This window comes from Dama dama, chromosome 33 (assembly GCF_033118175.1).
Source record: "Dama dama isolate Ldn47 chromosome 33, ASM3311817v1, whole genome shotgun sequence".
Classification (NCBI taxonomy): domain Eukaryota; kingdom Metazoa; phylum Chordata; class Mammalia; order Artiodactyla; family Cervidae; genus Dama; species Dama dama.
The window spans coordinates 29,338,727-29,362,795 of NC_083713.1; the positions used below are offsets into that span (position 1 = coordinate 29,338,727).

General features: G+C 36.0%; 1 protein-coding gene across 1 annotated transcript in view; it reads right to left on the reverse strand.

The window, feature by feature from the left end:
• The window catches only part of UBR3 (ubiquitin protein ligase E3 component n-recognin 3), a 190,776-nt gene that overhangs the window by 42,949 nt on the left and 123,758 nt on the right, over positions 1–24,069 (reverse strand). Inside the window, exons 25-29 of the mRNA XM_061135459.1 lie at positions 19,454–19,603; positions 12,305–12,438; positions 7,342–7,452; positions 2,923–3,123; positions 904–1,040 (exon numbers count right to left, since the gene is read on the reverse strand). Of these exons, the coding sequence (XP_060991442.1) occupies positions 904–1,040; positions 2,923–3,123; positions 7,342–7,452; positions 12,305–12,438; positions 19,454–19,603 (733 nt within the window). The remainder of the gene's footprint in view (positions 1–903; positions 1,041–2,922; positions 3,124–7,341; positions 7,453–12,304; positions 12,439–19,453; positions 19,604–24,069) is intronic.

The window sequence follows — 24,069 nt, forward strand, 5'->3', positions numbered from 1 at the left end:
AGTCCTACTCTACCACTAATTTGTTGCATGACTTCAAATCATATTGCTTCTCTAAATCTTACCTATTACAATATTACTTCGGCAAAATACCAAGTATGCCTCTAGAGATATTCAAGAATCGACAATATCAGATCCAGAAGAATGTGCTTACAAGTTCCTAACTGTACTTGCTTCTCTCCTATTATTTTTTAATGTGTCTCTATTTTCATTCAACTAAGTTTTCTAAAATTCCTATTTAGAATTACTTTTTAGGTACTGAACACCTACTCGATCAATTAGACTATTTCTACCTAATCTGAAGGATCAGAAGTATTTACCTCCATTTCCCTGAGTCTCTGGTAGCTACTCATAGAGATTTAGAACATGTCTGATCAAGAGATCAGGAAACAAGAGTTTCCTCTCCTTTATCTGACTTTCTAAACAACCTATAGTCTTCCAGAACATTACTAGATCTTTCACAAGCTTAAAACAAACAAAATAATTTCTTCTTACTGCTCTTACTTCTTTTTTTAGAAATTAAAAGTACGTAACATATTATAATGCTTCAGTTATTAGTATTATTGCTTTTTGACAGGACTTGAACAGTGATTTCTTAACAACATACTTCATATATAATACTAACATGCTTTGAGGGAGATATCTGTCCCCAAATGTGAATAATATACTTTTCCTCACATACCCTATGATGATTAATAACACTTAAACCAATATTTTATTAAAATAAAAACACCTAAGGAAATGAAAACTGCACTTTTATAGACTTCCTAGGAGGTTCTAAAACTAGCCATAATGTCAACCACATTAAAAATATGCAACCTTTCTTCATATAAATATGAATGACAAAACAATAAAATCAGCTATTATTACTAAGTAAATATAAAAGTATATACCATATATACCTACCTAGCAACAGAATACATAAAGAGAAAATCATTATCTGGTGAGCCTGGAGTCTTGCTATAATCTCTATATTTCTTCTGAGTGGTATTTTTTATATCTTTCATTACAGATTCCATTTCTTTACTTAAGTTGGTTTCTGACTGTAAAAAAAACACAAACATATATAAAAAGTTTATGTATGTTCATTTTCTCTAATAATAGTCTAACACTATAGTGTTTATCATTTAAGCACACTATGAAATTAAGGTTTAAAAATCAAAACAGATATACATTAGCTATCAGCTAAAAATATATTTAGTATACCAAAATAAAATAGATCAAGAAATATTTTCTCTTATCTTAGAGACATTTTATCCTAATTTTATATTGTTATCCAACCACAGAACAGAAAGCAAAGAACTAAAGAGTCTCAATGAAAGTGAAAGAGGAAAGTGAAAAAGTTGGCTTAAAGCTCAACATTCAGAAAACTAAGATCATGGCATCCAGTCCCATCACTTCATGGCAAACAGATGGGGAAACAGTGGAAACAGTGACTGACTGTATTTTTTTGGGCTCCAAAATCACTGCAGATGGTGACTGCAGCCATGAAATTAAAAGATGCTTACTCCTTGAGAGAAAAGTTATGACCAACCTAGACAGCTTATTAAAAAGCAGAGACATTACTTTGCCAACAAAAGTCCATCTAGTCAAACCTATGGTTTTTCCAGTAGTCATGTATGGATGTGAGAGTTGTACTATAAAAAAAGCTGAGTGCCAAAGAATTGATGCTTTTGAACTGTGGTATTGGAGAAGACTCTTGAGAGTCCCTTGGACTGCAAGGAGATTCAACCAGCACATCCTAAAGGAAATCAGTCCTGAATATTCATTGGAAGGACTGATGCTGAAACTCCAATCCTTTGGCCACCTGATGCGACGAACTGATTCATTTGAAAAGACCCTGATGCTGGGAAAGATTGAAGGTGGGAGGAGAAGGGGACGACAGAGGATGAGATGGTTGGATGGCATCACTGACTCAATGGACATGAGTTTGAGTAAGCTCTGGGAGTTGGTGAAGGACAGGAGGCCTGGAGTGCTGCAGTTCATGGGGTTGCAAAGAGTCGGACACAAATGAGTGACTGAACTGAACTGAACCACAGAACAGTTTCCATGCTTATAAAAAATCTTTCATTTAAGCACATTTTTTTCAGGACTAACACTAATGTCCCTTACTTTAAGCATATTTTAAACACATAAAAATTTGGATTTGCAAAAGAAAAAACCACACAGACACAAATCTTAAGTCTTCAATTGAGAAAAGGAGATGGATCTTTCTGAGTAGCTTTGAAATATGAATTTGTTTAAAAAGTCAGATATTCATAGGTTTCACAAATTTACTGCATTTACTGTGCTTAGATCTCACTTCTCTCAGGTATCACAACATAGATCTGTGATAAAAGCGAAATATTTGAGAATTTAAATCAAAAAAGTAAATCCTACTGGAAGAGATAAAAGATGGGTTCACTCATACCAAATTTCACAGTAAAACAGACTGACTTATGGGAGATGCTTCAATCATATACGCAATATTTGACCTCTCTAATACACAAGTGTGTGTGTAAATCTATACTTACACACAAAGTGTGTGTGTGTGTATAAATATATCACCTTAATTCTAATATACCTAATCGGCTTATTTTTAAAAGATTAGATTGTGCTTTACATTGCAAGATATATATAAGGTTTAACTTCATTTTTAAATATTTCAACATAACCATATATAAGCTTATAGAATTTCATGATCTGGAAGGCATATACTAAAATTATAACTAAACTGATATTAAGGAAAAGTATAGCCTTTAGCAATAATTTGTTCTGCTGCTCTCATTTTTGTTTTTAATAACCACCAACGGAAAAGAAAAACCTCTAAAAGCAATTTCTACTAAATGTATAAAGGTCCAGAGTAACTTAGAAACGGAACAGAAATTAAAGCTGAAAAGCAGAGCTAAGTTAAGCAGGATATTTCTGCCTTACACTGATGCTTACTGGGAAAGCTCCCGGACGTCCTTGCAGCTCCTCCACTTCCTTTATGAGATCTTGTATGCTTTTGTTACTAGGACGCTGCCAAAGGTTGTTTTCAACATTGCTTCCAGGATAACAAGGAAGAACACTGTTAGCAAACTGCCTACAGAGAGGACATGTGAATTCTCCTTTGTCCACTGAGAAGCCCTGAAGAACCTGGTCATTCTAAAAGATGAAACAAACATACAGTTATATGATGCATACTTTTACAGAAAACAAAATCAACATCTCTACATTTTAGAGTAAATAAATAAACCATATAAAAAAGATCTCTACTGCATGTCATAAAAACTAAGTCACTTAACTCTTGAGCTTATCAAATCACTTCTTAAAATCACAGCAATCATGCAACACTTGCCATCACCAACGAACTGCTTAAGTATCCTACTTTTCTCTCAGGAGGAAACAGTCAAATAATGATGTAATCAATGTGAAACGTGAATTTAAGATAAAGAATAACTCAAAAGCGGGTCACATTAAAGTGAATCACCTTCCACTCACACCATGCCCTGTTTTCATCATCTATAAGTGACTATTAGAAAGATTATCCCAGTGCTCAAGTCACTGGAAGCAGAACAGACAAGCTTTTGAGAGTATTTAAGTCTAAAAATACCAGGCTGGATGAAGCACAAGCTGGAATCAAGGCTGCCAGGAGAAATATCAATAACCTCAGATATGCAGATGATACCACCCTTATGGCAGAAAGTGAAGAGCTAAAGAGCCTCTTGATGAAAGTGAAAGAGGAGAGTGAAAAAGTTGGCTTAAAGCTTAACATTCAGAAAACTAAGATCATGGCATCTGGTCACATCACTTCATGGCAAATAGATGGGGAAACAATGGAAACAGTGACAGACTTTATTTTTTGGACTCCAAAATCACTGCAGATGGTGACTGCAGCCATGAAATTAAAAGATGCTTACTCCTTGAGAGAAAAGCTATGACCAACCTAGACAGCAAATTAAAAAGCAAAGATATTACTTTGCCATCTAGTCAAACCTACTGTTTTCCCAGTAGTCATGTATGGAAGTGAGAGTTGGACCATAAGAAAGACTAAGTGCTGAAGAATTGATGCTTTTGAACTGTGGTGTTGAAGAAGACTCTTGAGAGTCCCTTGAACTGCAAGGAGATTCAACCAGCACATCCTAAAGGAAATCAGTCCTGAATATTCATTGGAAGGACTGATGCTAAAGCTGAAGCTCCAGTACTTGGGCCACCTGATGCAAAGAACTGACTCATTTGAAAAGACCCTGAAGCTGGGAAAGATTGAAGGCGGGAGGAGAAGGGGACGACAGAGGGTGAGATGGTTGGATGGCATCACCGACTTGATAGACATGAGCTTGAGCAGGCTTCACGAGTTGGTGATGGACAGGGAAGCCAGGTGTGCTGCAGTCCACGGGGTTTCAAAGAGTCGGATACGACTGAGCGACTGAACTGACTGAAGTCTAAAAAAAAAATGTGATATATCTTCTAATGTGTCTAACAGTTGAACAAAACTGACTGGACCTGATGCATTAGGTTTATTTAGGTTTAACAGGTAGGAAAAAGATTTAGTTAGCATACTCAGAAAAGTGATAAGGAGGGGAATTAATTCAGCATCCCTTCAGATGTTTCTGATAGGAGGGGGAAGAAAAACTAGTTGAAACAAGGATACATAATACAAATATGCCCAGGAGGAAACTCTTGCTCATGAGAGATTACAACATATGCTAGCCAACCAGAATGAAGGAAGTAATCGAGGCTGCTACATTTGTTCCCTTCTCTTGCCTGACACCACCCTCATCTGTTCTGTTCTTTTAGGCCATTGCTATCGTGTAGTTCTAACCACTATCTTACTCTTTTCCCCAGTAGTCTCTCTTGTTTTGCCACTAACCTAATGATCTAATCTCAAAATGTTTTTAATGTACTAAAAAAAAATACATGAATGCTAAAATATAAACATTATTACTAACAAGACGAAAATAATGAGAAAAATGGACACAAAAAAGAAAAAAATGAATTTATTTGCCCACGGTTACAAAGATATTTGGGCTTCCCTGGTAGCTCAGCTGGTAAAAGAATCCACCTGCAATGCAGGAAACCCCAGTTTGATTCCTGGGTTGGGAAGAACACCTGGAGAAGGGATAGGCTACCCACTCTAGTATTCTGGTCTGGAGAATCCTTGACTGTATAGTCCATGCGGTCGCAATGAGGTGGACACGACTGAAAGACTTTCACAAAGACAGTTAATGACAATGTCCAAATGAACTTAGGCTTCCCAACTCTTTAACTTATTATTCATTTCACTGTATCTTGGATCTCAAATACTTTGGCCAAAGAACTGAATTCTACCTTTTTTACTTTGTGACATTCATTTCTTCAAGACCTTAAACATCTAACACCATGTCTTCTTAAATCCAGTTCTAGAAACACACACTAAACTCCTGTCATGTGTCAAATGCCGTGCCACGTTACTGCAGAAAGAGTTAAGAGAGATCTTCATTTAAGGTACTGACAATTTAAAAGCAAATAGAAACAACAGTGTGATAAATCAAACAAACAAGGCTTCCCAGAGGAGGAGACTTGTGAAGTAAGTTTTAAAGATATACAAGAAGAGTTACTAAAAGGCTTGGAACAAGAGTACTAGTAATTGAAGGACATTCTTTGATAAGCTTCTCTGTAGCTAAAATTTTTAAAACTGCTAGGTCTTCATCCTAGTCTCGACTGAAACTAGGTTCCTTCCTAAAGCACCCCCAGCAGCCCTCTCAAAAAGGCACTGCTCATTTTCTCACATCCCTCAAACATCAGTATCCTTCTCACCTCCAATGCTGGCTCAAGTTCCATATTCTTGCATTCCCTGTGCGGCTCAGGTCATTTAAAGAGATCACCCCTTTTCCTTCCTTTTTACTGTCATTCACTGCCCTTAATATCCGAAGACTTCAGTAACTAGATTCGTGTTCTTCATTACTCCAACTTTTGCCATCCTCTTATACAATTCCAATGTGCATGTAGATAACAATCTTACAGAGTTACACGACCTCATCAGCTACTTGAAGTCAGCAACTCCAATGGCTTTGACCTCTACTCTATCCTAGCACCTGTTACCATGACAAACCCTTATCTTGTAAGGACAAAGAACTGTCCATATTAGAAAATATTAAATTCAAACAACTTACATTTTGACTGTCAACTCCTATCTCTTTTAGCCCCTCCCTTTTCCCTCAGTTTATATGGCCTTTCCTATCCTACCACACACCATAATCTATCATTTTAAAAATTCTCAAGTTAGGAAGAAACAGACTCTGATGAGGGGAAAGGCATCTTGGGATTTAGGCAAAGTCTGGGATAGACGAAGCAAGGGTTTGGAATAGTTGCTAAAGAGACTAGGAGAGGGAACTGATCAAAGACAGGTAAATGAATTGATAAGTAATATCCACAGTCCATGACCCCAACTGAGCCTCTATTTTAAGAAATCACAGATGTGTGCTAGTCTGCTTAGTTTTACAATTTTTCTAACAGTGCCAGCTTCCTGGGTATGAAGTCAAAGGAGGTGGATTAAATGACTAGTATTAAGAGCACAATGCAAATAGTACAAGAAAATGAGGTGAGGAAAATGCTAGTGTACTAGGCAAACCAAGGAGCGAAAAGAATAGATGCCTTCAAATTGTGATACTGGAGAAGACTCTCGCCGAATCCCTTGGACTGCAAAGAGATCAAACCAAGTCAATCCTAAAGCAAGTCAACTCTGAATATTCATTGGAAGGACTGATGCTGAAGCTGAAGCTCCAGTATTTTGGCCACCTGATGTGAGGAGATCCCCTCACTGGAAAAGACCCTGATGCTGGGAAAGACTGAAAGTATAAGGAGAAGAGAGCAGCAGAGGATGAGGTGGTTAGATAGTATCACCAACTCAGTGGACATGAATCTGAGCAAACTCCAGGAGATGGTGAAGGACAGGGAAGGAGGGAAGGACAAACTCCGGGAGACAGTGAAGGACAGGGAAGGACTGGGCAGGCTGCAGTCCATGGGGTCACAAAGAGTTGGACACAGCTTAGCAGCTGAACAACAAAGGACTAGAGATGTTGAGGTCAGAAGCAAAACACACTAATAAGAGTAAAGATAGAGACTTTGACAAGTGCTCTACCATAATGGTATGGTAGGATATTAAAGCTTACTACTTTAGCGCTAAAGTAGCAAAATCTAAAATTACAGTCATGGAAGTCAGTTGCCAATGTGAAGTAAAAAAATGAAATCCCTAAAGTTGAAGAGGTCAAGGAACTGTGAAGCTGAATAATTCAAATGGCAATCATAATCACCCAAGATGAATTAGGATGTATTAGCTGTAAAAAATATTTAATACCTTGAAAGACACAAACATCTTTATTTAACATGTTTCAGTCAACTTACCCGTAATGATTCCATGTAAGATTTATGGCAATCGATATGTAATGTGTGGCCACAGGTTTGTACATAAACACCTCCTTCCCAGCCAATTGATACTGCCAAGAGACAAGAACTCTTGAAAAAAAAAAAAAAAAAAAAGGACAAAATATAATTAATTTTAAAGAAGCAGAAACATACCTAAACAAATCTACATAAACCTCTCAGTCATTTCATATTGTTATACTAATGTGGGCTTTGTATTTCTGTGATATAAAGGAACACCTGACTTGACAATCCTGAGGCAATATCTTTAAATCTGGAAGATAGTTTTAGCTTCCAAGTAATTATACTTGTAATAAAAGAGAAAAATTGTGAATTAGCCTTTCTCTACCTCATAAAATATAATAAAATATACTGCTACTGATTATTTTACCTGTTCTACATGGTACTGGATTTCTCTGTGACATCTAACCTTAACATCTGCCTTCTTCAAATGCCTACTTCCCTCTTGTTTCCTTAATGCCACTCTCTTTTGGTTTCTCTCCTGTCTCTTTAACCATTTGGTTTAAGCCTCCTTTTAAGACTTTTTTTTCCTTCGTCTGCCCCTTCAATATTTAAATTCCTCAAGGTTCAATTACTAATGCTTTTCTCTTATTAAAACTATTCTCCCTGAGTGAACTTAATCAGTATATTCAACTATTCCCCAAGTTGGGTCTCTTGCCTGCATGCCAGATACAAGTACTCAGTTGGCAACCAGAAATCTTCAATTTGAGGTCCCTCAGATAAAATAAAACCAATGTGTCAAAAATGTTCATTTTCTCTATGAATCTTTCTCTTCCTCTTGGCTTAAAAACTCTACATCTGTTTAGTCACCAAATCAGAAAGCTAAAAGTTATTCACATCACACCCTTTCCTTCACACCACAGAATTAATTCCCAAACTATATGAAATCTATCTCCTATATAATTCATGATTTTGGCCTCTCCCTCTTTATTCCCACTGTAAACAGTCAAACCTGTGTGACCCGTTGTGGGGGAAAGAGTTCTTAAATAAATTTTCTTAACTGGTCTCCATGATGCATCCTGCACACATCTTTCTAAAGTACAAATCTGCTCATGAGAATTAAAAAAGTGCCTAAACATTTATATGGGTCTTACATAACAAACAATACAAAAAGGAACCCAGATTATATAAGCAAACTACATACTCTTTGGAAATGCATTTTGAAAGTTAATTGCTTTCATCTTCTCTTTCTCTTTAAACTTCTTCTCTGTTAATTCCTTCCCTTCAACCTAATAAACAGTCTAGACTTTTCCTCCTAAAAATAAGTTTCTTTAAATTTTTATTTGGCCTCTGCCTAGCAGCATTTCAGCCTGATCTTGAGTTTACCCTCTAGTGAAAGTGAAAGTCATTCAGTCATGTCCAACTCTGCAACCCCATGGACTGTAGACTGCCAGGCTCCTCTGTCCATGGAATTCTTCAGGCCAGAATACTAGAGTGGATAGCCATTCCCTTTTCCAGGGGATTTTCCTGACCCAAGGATTGCAGGTTGATTTTTTACCATCTGAGCCACCAGGGAAGCCCTCTAGAGTCTATAGCAAATAGATGGCCAAGTCAGGGCAACGTTAGGTACGAGGTCTAACATGAGCGACAGCACACTATGAAAAATTTGAGAGCCATCAAAACAGAGCAAACTATTAAATTTTACTTTTATGTTGGAAAATAACCTATTAGATGATCAAACCATCTTTAAATAACAGTAAACAAAATTCTAATATTAAATCAAGACTCTTCGTGAGCATCTGAAAGTTAAAAGCACTACACAGTATAAAATGCCTTTCCAGCTGATTCGAAGATGTGCAACAGCACAAATCAAATTCTCACAGCAGGTGAGCTGGTTTCTACTTCTACACATCAGAAAAACAACAGGAGACCTGCTCATCTCTGTTTTATGTTTTGGAGCCACTTTAAGTAGAAGCAGATTTGGGTATTAGATCATTTTAGAATGATTGGTAGGCAGATAATAAAGAAGCTATTCTCTTTGACAATGTACTATAAAATGTAATTAATATTTCCTTTTAATACATAAGCCGTTAGTTTTAAAAATGAAAATAGTATGTCATTTGTCTATGTAATTGTTAGATGTCTTTTTTTAATTTGCTAGAGTCAAAAAAAGCAAGAGATCATTTACTGAGACCTACATTTCAGAAAGACCTACATTCAACAATGTGCCCATTTCTGTAGTGTTTAACACTGAACCTTCACCTCAATATTTATTAAAACTTTATGCAGTAAGCAGTCTTATTTCTTTTAATAAAAAGGGACAGAAAGCTGACCAAGAGCTCTCAGTTAAAAGTGGTAAAGCCCAAGTTCAACCCAGATCTGACTCCAAAGCTCAGGTTCCATCCTTCCCTATCTATATATGAGTGTCATAGCTCTCATATGTAACACTTACAATTTCACTAGTAAACACACTATCTTATATGACTGAAATTCTACAGGTCAACTTTATAAAAACCATGCATTTGATATGAAGAGAGCAGAATTTATGCAATTTAATTCTATAATCAGTAACAGTGTCTACTGATAACAACTCTTCTGCTCTACGTGGTCTGGTTACAAAACCAAAATCCAGTAAGCATCCACAATACCCAAGCATGTGTCAGATGCCCTGGAGAAGGGAATGGCAACCCACTCCAGCTATTCCTGCCTGGAGAATTCCATGGACAGAGGAGCTTGGCGGGCTACACAGTCCATGGTGTCACAAAGAGTTGGACACGACTGACAGACTTCCATACCTTCACACCTGTTGTTGTTTAGTCACTAAATCACATATAATTCTCTTGCGACCCCATGGACTGTAGCCCTCCAGGCTCCTCTGTCTATGGGATTTCCCAGGCAAGAATACTGGAGTGGGTTGCTATTTCATTCTCCACGGGATCTTTCTGACCCAGGGATCAAACCCACATCTCCTGCATTGACAGGATTCTTTATCACTGAACCACCTGGGAAGCCCTGAAGGGACTATAAAGCCAATAGAATAAATAGCCCTAAACCTCCAAAGGTCCAGGGAGCACACTATTTATAAGTAAAATAGCCATTATGAAGTACACAAAAGTACTTATGTAGAAGTAAAACCTCACAGTAACTCACAAAAACAGAACAGATTCAGTCCAGTTCAAGGATCAGTTCAGAACTTTTTTTAAAAAAGAAGTTTTTTGTTTTCTTACTTAGCTATGAATAGAAATGAATAGCTATTCTGACTGCAAGAAGAGATATGCTACTTTTTCTCTCCTTTATTAGATCTCCCCTTCCCTCAAATTATGATGTTCTTAGGTCTGAGTTATATATTGACTGACTAAGTTATTTTTATTTTCCATTTGGCCTTAGGATTCATCTTTACTCATTTACTCTAAAGTGATTCAAAATGCTGACATTAAAACCAGGATTACATCAGGAAAAAAAAAAAACTAAATAAAGTTGGCAGTAAATTTCTGCAAAAGTAGAATTCAGCACAATTTTCTCCAAAATGAAGATATTAATTGGTCTCCAATTAGTAAAGCTATATACATATATACACATGCTGCAGAAAACCTGAAGAAACAATAAAGAAAAAGAGTGAAAATGTGTCTGTGTATACACATATGTATGCATGTATATATACAAACATAAAGACTTCTTATTTTCAAATAATGATTTCATTTTAAAGCCTCTGAAAATATATGGAAGCATTATCCTCATTACCTAACCCAAACTGCTTAATAAGGCCTAACGAGCCCTCCTAAAGAGGTAACTTGAAAATTAAAAATACCACTTTACATTTATACTGACCTTTATAACATGTAAAATGATCTTTTGGGTTACTGCATGAAAGACCATTATGAGCCCTATTTTACAGGTGAGGTAACTGAGACTTAGAGTGTTTGGTCAAGCTCACATTGCTAAGAAATGGCAGAATCAGAAGGAAACCCCAGTTTACCTCATCTGAAACTCTTTCTACTCTACACAACACCTCCCTATCTAGAGTTACCATCTTCTCCAGAATCCAGTGGAATCATCCTTAATCCAGACTATTGAACCACACTCTGATTCTTATCACATTAGATCAGTGTATATATTATATATTAGATCAGTATATATATTCTATATAAGTATTCTGTCTGCCATATATCCTACTAGCTGCTTCCATTTAATTTAGTACATTATGTACATTTAGAAATCATATTTAGAAATCTACTAATATACATTTATATATACGTGTATATATATAACTAAAAATAATGCTTCACTTTATATTTTAAGCATTTTAGGTTATTAACAGATGTTACTTAACTCAAAATACAGCAGAGTCAAACAACAACAGGTGAAAGGAATCCCCATTTGATAACCCCTCAGGAAATTTAAAAAACAGTATCAAAATTTTACAAAGAAGTTAACAATGTTGCTGCTACTAAATAAACTGAGTTGATCTAAGTCTTATGAATACCTGAGAGCTAGAGCCACAAAGTACAAAGAGTCAGGGAAAAAAATCTACCAAGTTCACAACAAGAAATCATAGAAGCCATGATAAATCTGCCCCTACTTTACATATCAAAAGCATTATGAAACTTTATTGTGTATCTTTAAATGAAAAAGACAGAAGCAAAAATCTTCATAAAAGGTTAAGTGCCACATCTAAAAGTTTTTATAAAGTATATAAGATAATATATAAAAGTATATAAAATGATAATATAAACTTATCATTCCACTGAATTGAATTTGTATATCTTATAATAAACATTTAGAACAAAGGCATAATATTTGAAACCTGAAATTTTTATGTGTTAACTGACTTCTATTTATTACTATCCACATACTAATTTTTTTCTAATAAACTTCCAAATCCCAAGTCAGAAAGATACTTGGTTGAAGAAAAATATAAAACTTTGGAGAGAAATATCCATCAATTTTATAGACAAAAATACCATTTAATAAAAAGAATACTTACATCCTTGAAATAACGTTGTAATAATGAAAGCCTCACGTCATGAACTGCTGCACATGTATCCCAGGGGTATATTTGCTCCTCTTCAGAGATAGGCAGCTTTTTTGGCTCAACGTTGTCACGGCACTGCCCCAAAACTATATTAACAACAAAGATAAGAGCCCATTAAAAATACTAACATATGGACTTTATTCACCAAGAAAAGCGAAGTTATTTACCATAAGCTTCTTAATTTTTTCACTATTACAGTATTTTTAAAGACTTAAAAAAAAGTGATATCTTAATTTTCTTCTACAGAGTAAATAAACTTTTAATATGTGAATGTTTATTTTTTAAAATAACATCAGGGTTGGCGAGAAGGGCAAAGTGAGCCTGGAATTGTGTGGAATAAAGAGCAAAGAGGTATTCAAGCTCTGAGCGGAGACCTAAAGGAATTCTGACTAGTCAAATTCAAGAATAATGACAATAACAGATAACAGGTTCACTGATTCAGGCAGGGAACATGAAGTAAAAGGGTATAATGTTAGACTCTCAAAGTATCATCCTACAGAAAACCAACCAAGTGATTAAACTTGGTTAACATCACCAATAATGGAACAATCACTATGAGTCTCTTGATGTGATGCAATGGGAAGGAACAGCATCATAATACTACCATTGCCAAAAATGTTTAACTTTAATAACAGGGAAAGCAAAAGTGAAAGTCACTCAGTCATGTCTGACTCTTTGCAACCCCATGGACTATACTTGTCCATGGAATTCTCCAGGCCAGAGTACTGAAGTGGATGATAGCTGTTCCCTTCTCCAGGGGATCTCCCCAACCCAGGGATTGAACCCAGGTCTCCCACACTGTAGGCAGATTCTTTACCATTCAAGCCACCAGGGCAGCCCAATAACAGGGAAACAATCACATAAATCCGGAAAATGAGACAGTCTACAGAACAGACTTGAACTTTTCAAAATTTTTTTAAATGCCTGGAGAAGCTGTTTTGGATTAAAGGAGACTAACAAGAAATGACAACTAACTGCAACACATGATCTTTACTTGACTTTACTTAATTTCTTGTTCTTCTTGGAACAAGAAAAATATATATCTGGTATATAAAATATTATTGGGAGACTCTGAACACATTATATTTTATTCATATTAAATTTATTCAGTATGATTGGTACTAAGGTTGTATAAAAGAGTATCTTTATTCTTAGGTGATACATGCTAAAGTATTTAGGGATAAAAATGTCCAAGATGTCTACCTATGACAAGTGTGTATACGTCTGTGTATAGATAAGTATGGGAAAGAAAACATTTTATGGAAATATGCTAGCAATCATTGAGTATAGGTGAAGGGTTCTCAACTTTTCTGTAGATGTAAAAGTTGGTTGAAATGAAAAGTTGGGAAAAGAGGTATTTTTATCATTGTAAAACACAGACCACATAAAAAGGAAGTGGGGGTACAAGCATACAGTGCCACACATTACTCTAAGACTCAATAAGTCATTCTTAGAGAAGGGACTATCAGGCACAGAGCTGTGAGCCCCAAGTTCTGGGGAGATTTATAACAGCAGCAGCAGCAGGAAGAATAGACAAAAGCAAGTAGATGCCAGAAACTAAAATATAATTAGCCATGATGTATAGTCCTCTTAATAAACTGCCGAACTTGGTTAGCTAGGATTTTGTTAAGGACTTTTACATCTCTATTCATAAGTGATACTTGTCTATCATTTTCTTTTCTTTTGATGTCCTTATCTGGCTTTGGTATCAACATAGTGCTGACCTCAGAGAATGAGTTAAGAGGTGTTCCCTTCTCTCTTTTCACTTTTTTTTTTTCCTTTTGGACAAATCTAAGGAGGAACAGTCTTAATTCTTTAAATGGCAGAAGACTGAAATAGACATTTATTCAAAGACATGCAAATGGCCAACAGGCACATGAAAAGATGCTCAAGATCCCTAACTATTAGAGAAATGCAAATCAAAATTGCAGTGAGGTACCATCTCAAACCAGTCAGAATGGCCATCATTAAAAAGTCTACAAATAACAAATGCTGGAAAGGGTGTGGAGAAAAGAGAACTCTCCTACAAGGTTGGTGGTATAGTGCTATATATAGTTACTGGTATACTGCTATACATAGTATAGTTATACTGCTATAATCACTGTGGAAAACATTATGAAGGTCCTCAGAAAACTAAAAGTAGAATTACAATATGATCCAGCAATCCCATTCCTGGACATATATACAGACAAAACTATAATTCAAAAAGATACATGCACCCCTATGTTCATAGTAGCAGTATTCACAATAGCCAAGATGCAGGAGCAACCTACATGTTCATCGACACATGAATGGATAATAAGATGTGGTACATATGTACAAAGGAATACTACTCAGTCATAAAAAAGAACAAAATAATGCCATTTACAGCAACATGGATGCAATCAGAGATTATTATACTAAGTAAAGCACGTCAGAAAGACAAATACCATATGATATTACTTATATGTGGAATCTAAAATATGACACAAATGAACCTATCTATGAAAGAGAAACAGAACAGACTGGTGGCTGCCAAGGGAGAGAGAGATGAAGGAGGGTTGCAGTGGGAGGCTGGGGTTAGCAGATACGAGCTTTTATATATAGAATGGATAAACAACAAGATCCTACTGTATTAGCACAAAGAACTATATATTCAATATCCCATGATAAATCATAACAGAAAGAATATTTTTTAAAAAAAGAATGTGTGTGTGTATATATATGTGTGTGTGTATAACTGAACCATTTTGCTGTACAGCTGAAATTAACATAACATTGTAAATCAACTATCCTTCAATTACAGGTACTAATAAAAAACATGTTCAATGACCCAATTTCTTCAAATAGCAAAGTGCATTTGGGGTGGGGGCAATGATAGGCACAGGAAAAGATAAGAAGGGATTCTATTAATTAAAAGACTATAAGCAGTCTCTACAACTACAAATAAAAAAATAAAATAAAATAAATAAGAAACAGTTGGGGAAATCTGAACTCTGACTAGATATTTGATGATATTGAGGAACTAAGTTACTCAGGAGTGATTGTGGTTTTAAAAAATAAGTCTTTAAAAAAATAAGTCTTTTCTATTCAGCAGATATGGTGAAATATTTATAGATAAAATAAAATGATGTCTGTTAGTCACAAGTTAATCACTGTTAGAGATTGATTGGGGACATTAGAAATTAGAGATTGATGGGGACATGGAGGTACATTTTACTAGTCTCTTTACATCACCACATAGTTAAAATTTTCCATATTCAAAGATAAAAGAAAAAGAGAAGAGACAATCAAAATAAATAAAGAATTCAGAAGTTAGGAAAAAGTAAAGAGGGGTAAAAGGTGAGAGGATGTCAGAGGGTGGTGAGGCTCAGAAAGAAAGGAAACAGCCAGCGATTTTCCCTGCTACAATTCCCAGTTAAAATAACTCTTGAGATTTAATAGCTTTTAATGCTAGTTTCTTATATTTTTCCTCATATCCTGAAATGACAAAAGAGCTGTGGAACAGTAGAATTATCTAATATTAACAAGTTTAGTGTAAAAAATTGCTAAAAGGGAATTAAATGAAGTAACAAGTCAAAGTACCTTTAAAAATATAAAACAATGAACAAATAACAGTCCAAAATAATAACAGAAGCTTCACTGGGGCAGAGATGTTATTTTGTTTTGCTTCTTACTGTAATAGTGATGATCAATAAATATATGTGACATGAATGAATGAATAAAAGAAAACATTAAGTTGATAATTATACAGTATTCGGTGAAGAAGTTATAGAGGGACAAGTTAAGTGGCAACAATCTAATAAACTGAATTCTTTAAAACAGTAGAAAAAGATAAGCAGCTGTGAAATTAGTTAGTATTCGAACACATTTCCTTTTAATTATAGTAGGCATTTCTCATCTAGACGGCTCTATTGTCCTATTCAGTGAGGGTTTCAAAGATCAATTTCATATTTAAACAAGAGTAATAAGACAAAAAAACTAATCTACCAGGCATCACATTAGACCCTTTTACCTATATTACATTACTTAACCAACATGATAATCCTCAAAAATCACTATTATATCTGTATTTAAAAGAAAGCAATAAACTCGGCCAGATTAAGTCAAGCAGTAGATGTTTTTCTGGAACTCTCTTGCTTTTTTGATGATCCAGTGGATGTTGGCAATTTGATCTCTGGTTCCTCTGCCTTTTCTAAAACCAGCTTGAACATCTGGAAGTTCACAGTTCATGTATTGCTGAAGCCTGGTTTGGAGAATTTTGAGCATTACTTTGCTAGCATGTGAGACGAGTGCAACTGTGTAGTAGTTTGAGCATTCTTTGGCATTGCCTTTCTTTGGGACTGGAATGAAAACTGACCTTTTCCAGTCCTGTGGCCACTGCTGAGTTTTCCAAATTTGCCGTCATACTGAGCACAGCACTTTCATAGCATCATCTTTTAGGATTTGAAATAGCTCAACTGGAATTCACTAGTTTTGTTTGTAGTGAGGCCCACTTGACTTCACATTCCACGATGTCTGGCTCTAGGTGAGTGATCACACCATTGTGATTATCTGGGTTGTGAAGAACTGTTTTGTATAGTTCTTCTGTGTATTCTTGCCACCTCTTCTTAATCTCCTCTGCTTCTGTTAGGTCCATACCATTTCTGTCCTTTATTGAGCCCATCTTTGCATGAAATGTTCCCTTGGTATCTCTAATTTTCTTGAAGCGATCTCTAGTCTTTCCTATTCTATTGTTTTCCTTTATTTCTTTGCACTGATCACTAAGGAAGGCCTTCTTAACTCTCCTTGCTATTCTTTGGAACTCTGTGTTCAAATGCGTACATCTTTCCTTTTCTCCTTTGCTTTTCTCTTCTCTTCTTTTCACAGCTATTTGTAAGGCCTCCTCAGACAGTCATTTGGCTTTTTTGCATTTCTTTTTCTGGATGGTCTTGATCCCTGTCTTCCTATACAATGTCACGAACCTCTGTCCACCGTTCATCAGGCACTCTGTCTATCACATCTAGTCCCTTAGATCTATTTCTCACTTCCACTGCATAATTGTAAGGAATTTGATTTAGGTCATACCTGAATGGTCTAGAAAAACATCTATTTCTGCTTTATTGACTATGCCAAAGCCTTTGACTGTGTGGATCACAATAAACTGTGGAAAATTCTGAAAAAGATGGGAATACCAGACTACCTGACCTGCCTCTTGAGAAATCTGTATGCAGGTCAGGAAGCAACAGTTAGAACTGGACATTGAACAACAGATTGGTTCCAAATAGGAAAAGGAGTACATCAAGGCTATATATTGTCACCCTGCTTATTTAACTTATATGCAGAGTACATCATGAGAAACGCTGGGCTCGATGAAGCATGAGCTGGAATCAAGATTGCCAGAAGAAATATCAATAACCTCAGATATGCAGATGACACCACCCTTATGGCAGAAAGTGAAGAAGAACTAAAAAGCCTCTTGATGAAAGTAAAAGAGGAGAGTGAAAAAGTTGGCTTAAAGCTCAACATTCAGAAAACAAAGATCATAGTATCCGGTCCCATCACTTCATGGCAAATAGATGGGGAAACAGTGACAGACTTTATTTTGGGGGACTCCAAAATCACTGCAGATGGTGACTGTAGCCATGAAATTAAAAGATGCTTACTCCTTGAGAGAAAAGTTATGACCAACCTAGACAGCATATTAAAAAGCAGAGACACTACTTTGCTAACAAAAGGTCCATCTAGTCAAATCTATGGTTTTTCCAGTAGTCAAATATGGATGTGAGAGTTGGACTATAAAGAAAGCTGAGTGCCAAAGAATTGATGCTTTTGAACTGTGGTATTGGAGAAGACTCTTGAGAGTCCCTTAGACTGCAAGGAGAGCCAACCAGTCCATTCTAAAGAAGATCAGTCCTGAGTGTTCATTGAAAGGACTGATGTTGAAGCTGAAACTCCAAGCCTTTGACTACCTGATGTGAAGAGCCGACTCATCTGAAAAGACCCTGATGCTGTGAAAGGTTGAAGGCAGGAGGAGAAGGGGATGACAGAGGATGAGACTGTTGGATGGCATCATCGACTCAATGGACACGCGTTTGGTAAACTCTGGCAGTTGGTGATGGACAGGGAGGCCTGGCATGCTGTGGTCCATGGGGTCGCAAAGAGTCGGACAAGACTGAACGATTGAACTGAACTGAAATGAACTGAAGCGAAGTTGCTCAGTCGTGTCCGACTCTTTGCAACCCCATGGACTGTAGCCTATCACGCTCCTCAGTCCATGGAATTTTCCAGGCAAGAGTACTGGAGTGGGTTGCCATTTTCTCCTCCAGGGGATCTTCCTGACCCAGGGATCGAACCCAGGTCTTCCGCATTGCAGGCAGATGCTTTACCATCTGAGCCACCAGGGAAGTCCTGTATCTGAAATCAGAGGAATTTCTTGTATCTAATTCTTTCTACTCTACTAATTCAGAGTAAACACCCTAGGGAAAAAATGCCCTGGAGAAATATGTGTTTTATTTACTTTGCTTCACACATACTCTTATTGAAAAAGGATTACATTTATTGGAACTGGAGTGTAATATTCATCACCACCTCAAAATACTTCAGTATGGCAGAGAATAGAGAATATTCAGACAAATTCTTCAAATTTTTAAAAACATTAACTCTAAGATTTGCAAACGTCAATTGGCAGGCTGTTACAAGAGTGACTGCTTCTACACGCAAGAAACAAGGGCAAAGTAACCTGAATATGTCTTATATAATTAAAATATTTAAACTATTTATTTAAAATATTTAGACTATTTCTGGACTTAAATGTTTCTAGATATTAGAACAATCAAGTCGCCAAGAAAGTCAAACTCAGTTTTTGGCCACCCAGCACTGGTAAGATTCCATCACACTCTAAAGAAAAAGACTATGTAACATACAGAGAGATCTCTCTTAAAGGCTTCTTTCAACACCAAGAAAGTGAGATAAAACCAGATTAAGAATCTTTGCTAAAAAAAAAACTTAAAAAGATCCTTGCTATACAGATCTACAGTTATATCTAAACAAAAATATAGCTTTTATTTGAGAGATTTACTAATCTGTTGCAAACACTTCATCTCTAAAAATGTTCCCACTAAAAATTACTTTGATTTTTACCTGAGGATGCTTGTAACAGTACAACCAATCCCGTAGGTCTGTCTTCAGAGGAGGGCCCACTCTGTCCACAAATAACACAATCATATACTGCCTCAGAAACTTGAGGTTCTGCTGTGGTGATCTCCATAGGAATATCACTCTCTGGAGAATCTGAGGAGAAAAAGTTGCAACTCTTAATTACTGAAAAGAAAATCTCTCTTTAACAAAATTATGGGGAAAAAAAATCAAGCTCAAATAATTTGGAACTTCAGTATCAATAAATTATATAGTAATAAAACTATGGGAAAATTATCTCGCTAAAATAAAATGTTATCTCATAAAAGACAAAATTACAAAGAATGGATGCTATGACTTCCGATTTCTGGGTTGGGAAGATCCCCTTAAAGAGGAAATGGTAACCTATTCCAGTATTCTTGACTGGGAAATCCCATGGTGTGCTACAGTCCATGGGGTCACAAAGAGCTGGATGTGACTTAGCAACTAAAACAACAAGAATTCTTCTAATGTTGTATCATACATAAAATTAAAACTAAAAACACAGATGCAAAGGTATTTGTATCTAAAAATATTGTTTTAATATTATAATTAAGGAAATAAGGGGGAGGTCATTTGCTTTAATTTTCTTTGAAGCACTTCAGAAGGAAAATTTATAATAACATGGCAGCTCTTGGAAAGAAATGGCAATATTTACTAGGAGATAAAAGGGGAAAAAACTTCTTTTTTCTTTTAATTGTAGTGATTATATCTTAGTGATAATAATTATCAATATGTACTTATGTAGGATAAACATTTCTATATGACCATATATATAATAAAGCAAAATTATAATAGAAAATAAAATAACAGCAATCCTTTGGTGATATGTCATTAACAGCAAGAAATAAAATACTGAGTCAATAACCATTTCAGATAAAAATTCATAGAATCATCCACAGTGGCAAAAGAAAGGAATAGAGGGGATTGGGAAGATTAAAGAAGCAGAAATGATTTATGACATGTTTAAAAGATGGAGGCATATCTAAATAAATATGTTAAAAAAAGGACAGATATAGAAAAAGAAAGATGTCAAGTTTATATACGTTTTAATAAGATTTCATGCAGATAAACATACATCAGATATTTACTAAGACTGAGAGGAAAAGGGGCGAAACCTAAAATAAAACTTTGGGTAATGCACAAAATTAATGGAAATTTTAAATAAGCCAATGAAGAGATCAAAAGCTTAAAGTGGTCTTGTATATCCTCCCTCAATATCTCTTCCTGAGTATCTCTCTGTCTCTCCTTCTCGATCATACCACTTATTTGAGAATGAGTCTGGGGTTGCCTACTGGAGAAGGAGACAGCCCACCTGGAACAGAGCCCAGGTGTCCTACCAGCTCAGGCCAGTCCCAACTAACCAACTATCAGATCATTCTTGGAACATGCTTTGTTTTTGTGATTATGGAGTTTTGTGGATGAAAGGAGAAAAGAATGGGAAAATGATGTAGGGATGATATATTTAGTGCTCTCAGAACCATGGGAAATATGTTTTTGCTTGGAAACGTTATGCCTATGCTGGGGAACAGACGACTGCAAAACACAAGTATCTGGAGAAAAGGGAAACCTCTTGTACTGTTGGTGAGAATGTAAACTGATACAGCCACTATGGAGAACAGTATGGAGAGTCCTTAAAAAACTAAAAATAAAACTACCATATGCCCCAACAATTCTACTACTGGGCATATACACTGAGAAAACCATAACTGAAAGAGATGCATGTACCCCAATGTTCCTTGCAGTGAGGACATGGAAACAATCTATGTTCATGCATAAAGAAGTTGTAGTACATATATACAATGGAATATTACTCAGCCATAAAAAGACCACATTTGAGTCAGGCCTAACGAAGTGGATGAACCTAGGGCCTGTTAGACAGAGTGAAGTAAGTCAGAAAGAAAAAACAAATATCGTCCATTAACACATATATACGGAATCTATTTGCAGGACAGCAATGGAGATGCAGACATAAAGAACAGACTTGTGGACACAGCGGGGGAAGGAGAGGGTGGGGTCAACTGAGAGCAGCATGGAAACAGATACATTACCATATGTAAAAGAGCTAGCCAGTGGAAATTTGCTGTAGGATGCAGGGAACTCAAATCAGGTGCTCTGTGACAACATAGAGTGGTAGGATGAGATGGGAGGTGGGAGGGAGGTTCAAGAGGGCGGGGGACGTATGTATACCTATGGCTGATTCATGCTGATGTACAGTAGAGACCAACACAATATTGTAAAGCAATTATCTTCCAATTAAAAATAAACAACAACAACAACAAAAAGTATCACAGGGCAAAGTGTGGTCTGCAGCCTAGGGGTAGGCACAGAGAATCTTCTTTACTGCATAAATTGATCCTTGGTTTGAAGAACATATAATACACTTTAATTTTTAACTACAACTGAGTATTTGCTTGGATCCTACTAGATGAATTACTACTCATAAACTAAACACACTACTGGAACTTACTCTTTTCTGCTAAGAAGCCTGTAACAACTGCCACAACTGCAAAACTCCTGCTGTGCAATATCATTAATTCTGTACTGTCCTGACCTGGTCATCATTTTTACTACTAACATTCTTGCTTTCCTCTGCTTTTTTTTTTTAACTTGGTATAGAAAAGGACTTCTCATTCCTTTTAAAAAATATATTATTTAAATATAATTTTAGTTTTGCAGAAAAGTTTTGAAGTCACTACAGAGTTCTCATAAACCTCACACCCAGTTTCCCCTTAAATCTTACGTTAGCATGATATGACTGTCACAATGAACTAATATTGATATATTACTGAGCAATTTTATTGATATAATACTGATATAAATTAACTAAAGTCCATATTTTCATCAGATTTCCTTATTTCTACCTAATGTCCTTGTTTTTTTTTGAGGATCCCATCCAGAACAGTGTATTACATTTAGTTGTCAGGTCTCCTTAGGCTACTCTTAGCTGTGGCAGTTTCTCAAGAAACTGTTGTTTTTGATGACCTTAAAAGTTTTGAGGAGTACTCATCAGGTATTCTGTATAACATTCCTCAGCTGTAACTTGTCTGATACTTTTCTCAAGATTAGTCTGAGGTTATGGTTATAAGTGAGGAGGACCACTAAGGTAAAGTACCATTCTCATCAACATCGTATCAATTGTATATAATATCAATATGATCAATTATTGCTTATATGGACACTGATCATCTCATTTGGGTAGCATTATGATCATTTCATAACGTATGCAAATACCAAATTACTAAGTAGTACACCTAAAACTGAGCTTCCCAGGTGGCTCAGTGGTAAAGAATCTGCCTGCCAATGCAGGAGACACAGGAGATGTGGGTTCAATCTCTGGGACAGAAAGATCCCCTGGAGGAGGAAACGGCAACCCACTCCGGTATTCTTATCTGGAAAATCCCATGGACAAAGGAAGCTGGTGGGCTACAGTCCATAGGGTCACAAAGAGTTGGACATGACTAAGCGACTGAGCATGCACACACAAACACACACGTGAAACTAACACAATACTGCACCCCACCTATGCTACAATTATTTTAAAAAGGAAACATGGACTTCCTTGGTGATCCAGTGGTTAAAACTCCTTGCTTCCAATGCAGGTGGCAGTTCAATCTGTGGTCAGGGAACTAAGATCCCACATGCCCTGCCTCTTGGAAAAAACAGAAGGGGAGGGAAAGCAAACTGCACAGCATTATATATAGTAAAGTTTTATTTCAGGAAAGACAAATAGAAACAAAATCCATTTATATAATTTTTATATGTATTCATATGAAACAACAAAGCCTATTTACAATGGTTTCTCTCAAAGGGTTGAGATTTAAAAGAGAAGGTAGGAAGAAATGATCAGCTTTACTTTCGTATAGTTTTGTATATGTTAAACATATATATTTTAAATGTTTTTGCTTGATATCAATGTGTGTCTTATTTATGGAACAAATAACCAAAACGTAATTTATATTTGTGGGTTGTATTTTTTAATACACCAGATCACTGATGACTGACTTAAAATGACAGATACAGCACTATTTCTCAAAAGTGAACAAATTTATGATCAGAACACCCAACATAGAAAAGTATTCTATCCACAAGACCTGCTTTCTAATTTAGGTGAAAAGAAATTCAACCAGTTTCTATTCAGTTGACAGAAAAAGAATTTCACAAGGTGACACAGCAAAGTTTATAGTAATTTATAAAATAAGAACATAGATGCAACAGCAATAGATACACAGGACTAGTGCACTGTATGCATTCCAATGCCACAAGAAGATGGGTCTTACCTAAAAGAAAGCAAGTCTACAACTGTGCCTGATTCCAAGGAAATGTAAGAATATAAAAGAGGCTAGTTTATGATACAACCAAACTCTAAAGTAGCAAAAAAAAAAAAAAAGTGTCAGGGAAAAAGAAGCAGTTAAAGATGTAAAGAGCATCCTTTTTCATAATAAGAGAAATGCTAATTAAAACTAGACCAGATACCATTTCTTTTCACCAACAAGATTAGCAAAAATACAAAAGTTTGACAACACATTCTAATGACAAGGATGTCGGTAACTTGCTGTTCTGACACACTGTTGATGGGAATA